Source organism: Limulus polyphemus, unplaced genomic scaffold, assembly GCF_000517525.1.
Source record: "Limulus polyphemus unplaced genomic scaffold, Limulus_polyphemus-2.1.2 Scaffold733, whole genome shotgun sequence".
In the NCBI taxonomy this organism is placed as follows: Eukaryota; Metazoa; Arthropoda; class Merostomata; order Xiphosura; family Limulidae; genus Limulus; species Limulus polyphemus.
Window position 1 is genome coordinate 167,492 of NW_013666343.1, and position 4,852 is coordinate 172,343.

The 4,852-nt window shown below is 32.1% G+C and overlaps 1 protein-coding gene across 4 annotated transcripts in view; it reads right to left on the reverse strand.

Annotated features, from left to right (window-relative positions):
• Window positions 1-4,852, reverse strand: part of LOC106460240 (nephrin-like) — a 139,847-nt gene that overhangs the window by 109,239 nt on the left and 25,756 nt on the right. For all 4 annotated transcript variants that reach the window (XM_022386904.1, XM_022386903.1, XM_022386906.1 and 1 more), the window contains exon 2: window positions 3,764-3,814. In XM_022386904.1, coding sequence (XP_022242612.1) covers window positions 3,764-3,814 — 51 coding nt within the window. The remainder of the gene's footprint in view (window positions 1-3,763; window positions 3,815-4,852) is intronic.

A 4,852-nucleotide genomic window follows, 5' to 3' on the forward strand; every position in this document is an offset into this window, starting at 1 on the left:
GTTTCGACAAGGTTTTGTCATCATCAGGTAAAAGTTTTGCAACAGTATCCGATCATGTGACCTCTTTGTTTAATACTGTATATATATATATCCGTGTCAGTGTAAATTACTTGTACCTGATGATGACAAAACCTTGTCGAAACGTTGTACATTTGCTGTTATGTTAAACTTATATTAAAGTTTTCTTCATTACCCATTCAAGCCGTCTCCAACCATAAATAGGAACGTAAAATACAAGTTATACACGTCAGTACATTTTCGCCATTGACACAAAGAGCTACTAAAAACTACTCTCAAAGAATCAAACTACAGTTCTTAACACAGACATTCTGGTGAGTCATTTTTTCTAGTACGTAATCAGGATACCACATTTTATTGTTTCGTGCAGTTAATTAACTTTCTCCGTGTACGACGCTACATTTTGGTCAATATTCTCGTCTCCTTTGCTCGACGGCTAACTTAGTTCTTTCAATTGCTTAGAGGAATTACAGAACTTTATGTTCTTCCATGATGTTTAATCAAATTGCGCTTGTTTTTAAACATCCTCGTCACGATTAGAAGTTATTGATAAAGAGATAAGTTCCCATCCTTTTACTCAGTAATATACTTCATTACTATTTGTGAACAGGAAGATTTGCGAATTCTGCGAAGTAGCATTTTTGTTCCGTCCTGAAGCACGGTCCGGAAAAGATCGTACTATTCAAATAAATGTTGACCAGGTTCATAAATAACAAGTTTTATTTCATTAGTTCCATCATTTAGCATGTTGTTGGAAAAAATCAATGTTATATATACAGGAACTACCGACTTCATTCAATGTGTTTAACAACACTCTTCTCTGATGAACTTGTTCATGACAGATAAGGTCTGTAAACTATTTACGTTTGAATGTCACGTATCTTTTGTAACCACTAAGCTACTGTTAAATATGATATATTTCAACCAAACTTCCATCTTTGTTGTTTATATATAAGCACTAAGCTACTGTTAAATATGAAATCTTTCAACCAAACTTCCATCTTTGTTGTTTATATATAAGCACTAAGCTACTGTTAAATATGAAATCTTTCAACCAAACTTCCATCTTTGTTGTTTATATATAAGCACTAAGCTACTGTTAAATATGAAATCTTTCAACCAAACTTCCTTCTTTGTTGTTTATATATAAGCACTAAGCTACTGTTAAATATGATATATTTCAAACAAACTTCCTTCTTTGTTGTTTATATATAAGCACTAAGCTACTGTTAAATATGAAATCCTTCAACCAAACTTCCATCTTTGTTGTTTATATATATAAGCACTAAGCTACTGTTAAATATGAAATCTTTCAACCAAACTTCCATCTTTGTTGTTTATATATAAGCACTAAGCTACTGTTAAATATGAAATCTTTCAACCAAACTTTGATCTTTGTTGTTTATATATAAACATTAAGCTACTGTTAAATATGAAATCTTTCAACCAAACTTTCTTTGTTGTTATAGTTTGCTGAAACAGAATTGAGTTTTGAACAATAGAACTGAGCAAAGCCTAGTCACAGTTTTCAACCTGTGACGGTTGTTGTTCGGGTCATTTTCAGACTTGAGAGCTGATAATAACATAGAAACTTGTAAAAAAAAAAAAGACAAGAAAACTGGAACACTATCAACAGAACTCACTGAATACATTAATGTATATCTCACCATGCAACAAGTGTGAAAACAAGTCGTTTTATCTATTGGAGTACAAGAGGACTTGGAGTAAATAGTGTGACTTTGAAAGAAATAGACTTGGAATTAATGGTGTGACTCAGAGAAAAGAAACGAACTTTAGGTTAGTAATGAGACTTTGAAAGACGAAACACACTTTTAGTTAATAATGTGCATTAGAGAGAAGAAATGAACTTTGGGTTAATAGTATTATTTTGAGAGGAGAATCAGTTTTCGGGGTTATAGGATGACTTTAAGGATATAAAGCGTTTTGGGTTAATAATGTAAATTAGGGAAAATAAAGGTTAATAGTGTCATTTTGAAGACTAAACAGACTTCGGGTTAATAGTACGGCATCGAGAAAAAAATTTGCTTCATATTAATAAAACGACTTTGGAAGATGAAATGGACTTCTGGATAATAGCGTGGCTTTTAGAGAAAAATCTTATTTCGAGTTAGTAATTCGACTTTGATAAAACAAACGGGCTTTCAGTTAATGATGTGGATTTGAGAGAAAAATAGACTTCGGGATATTAGGTGGTTAATGAGAGAGAGAAACATATTTCGGGTTAATAATATGACATTAAGAGAAGAAGTTGAATTTGTGTTAATATTACTTTGAGGAAAGAAAGGGACTTCGGGTCATTAGTGTGGATTTAAGAGTAAAAGGGATTTGAGGTTAAGAACTTGACTTTGGGATTAGAAACAGACTACTGGTTGACAGTGTTACTTTAAGAAAACAAATGAACTTTGTGTTAATACTGCGACTTTGAGAAAAAAAAAAATAATATGACATGGAGGAAAGAAATGGACTTCTAGTTAAGAAAATTACTTCGAAAGAATTAAATAAGGGTAGTAGTGTGATTTTGAGAGAAGAAACGGACTTCGGGTTAATAGCGTGAAATTGAGGGAAGGCAGTATTTAGGTTAATAGTATGACTTTGAGAGAAGAAAAAGGGACTTCGGGGTAATAGTAGGATATTGAAAGAAAAACAGACTTCGCATTAGTAGTGTGATTTTGAGAAAAGAAAAAGACTTTGGGTTAATAATGTGAAATTGAGAGAAGAAAGGGATTTGAGTTAACATTGAGACTTTGAGTGAAAAAAAAAGGGACTTCGGGTTAGCTATGTAACTTTAAAAGAAGAAATAGAATTTGGCGTAGTAGTTTAACTTTGAAGAAAAAATGGACTTTGGGTAATAGTGGGAATATTGAGAGAAAAAAAACAGATTTGGATTAATTGTGTAACTTTTAGAGATGAAACGGACTCCGGGTTAATTTTGAAGCTTTCAAGGAAGAAATTGGCCTCGGGTTGATGGTGTGGCTCTAAGAGAAGAAAGAGACTTTGGGTCATAAGTGTGAATTTAGGAGCTCAAATGAAATTCGTGATAATAGTGGGATTTTAAAAGAATAAGTCGATTTAACGTTAATAGTATAACACTTAGAAAAGAAACTGACTTTGTGTTAATAATATGAAATTGAGAGAAGAAGCGGACTTCGGATTAATATATGATATTGTGATAGAAAACGAACTTCGGGAGAGACTTTGAGACTTTGTGACTTTGAGAGAAGAAACATAATTTGTTTTAATACGTGGATTTTATAAAACAAGTAAATTATGAGTTATTAGTGTGACTTTGAGAGAATAATGGGAATTTGAGTTAAATGTGTGTTCTTAAGAGAAGAAACACACTTTTAGTTACTAGTGGGGCTTTCAGAAAAGAAAGTGACTTGGAGTTAATAAGACAAATTCGAAAGAGGATACGGACTTTAGGTTAATGACTGCCCTTCAGAGAATAAGCGGACTTTGGGTTAATAGTGAGATTTTAAGAGAAGGAACGGAATTCAGGTTAATAAAATGACATTGACAGTAGGAACTGTGTTTGATTTAATAGTATTTTTGAGAGAATAAATAGATTACGGGTTGACAGTGTGACTTTGAGAAAAGAAGTGAGCTTTAGTTACTATTGTAACTTTGATAGAAGAATCGGACTTCGGGTTAAGGATGTCTTTCAATGGATAAATACTTTAATATTTGAAATTTAAAAAAATAATAGACGAACAAAGATACGTACCTTGCGATTCATCAAAATTTACAGCTGTTCTTAGTTTTATTCCAGAAGACCCTGAAAAAACAAAAATAATTTTTACACACTATATAGACTCAATTAATTCAGAAAATTCAGCCTAAAACTGTTTCTTCAATAGAGACGTATAAATCAATGTGGTGTGATTTAGCAAGGAGACTTTGGGTTCGAGTATAGTTTCCAAGGAAATGTAAGATCTAAAAACATATTTCTTGGCAAATAGACGATATTAAAATCCTAATGATCCATGTTTAGTTCATTTTCATACAGTGGTTAGTGTTAACAGTTTAATATTTCTGATACCTTAAACTCTCTCAAGTCTAGTTCAGTATAATGTCTTTTAATCGTTCCTCTAAAGCAGTTAGGTAATCTCGACAACGCCTCAGTGTGGCACCGGTTGTGTCTGAGCTTCTTGGATGGCGTTCATTAACTATCATCGTTTATGCATATTACTTCCCCCCTTTTCACCACTGAGTTCATAAATAAGGCTTAACTTCAATGCAAGAAGATACTAGCCTAGTTTTATGGACTACAATGATCAACATCTTTGTGTTTATTCACTGTAAACTGGGGTTAGTTTTAGTTTCAACTATGTAAGCAGTGTACATGTTTGCCGCAAAACATTGTTACCTCCATGTTTAAGTCCTATTAAATAATATGTAGAAATACAGATAACACATAGTAAAGTGATTGATACTCCTTTTATGAAAATAAAACAAAGTATGTTATTTTTAAGCTGCGTTATACGAACAACGAATGATATATATTGGATAAAAATCAGTGTTGACAGATATATATATATATAGCAACATACATGGCACTTTTAACTGTTATGAGTAAAGAGAAGATTGTTTAGTCTGAAAAGAGGCACAAGTAAATCCGGTTTGTAACAACTGCTTTTTCTTTTTTATGAACTACACAGTTTTACAAAGTTTCGTTGTAAATTTTAAAAGTACATATGTACATATATAGATATGATTGGTATGGGTTATGTAGTTGTGTAATTCTGAAGCATCAAAATTATACACATGTGTATTTTCTATGCTGAATAGTATTGTAGTTCATATAGGCTTTATA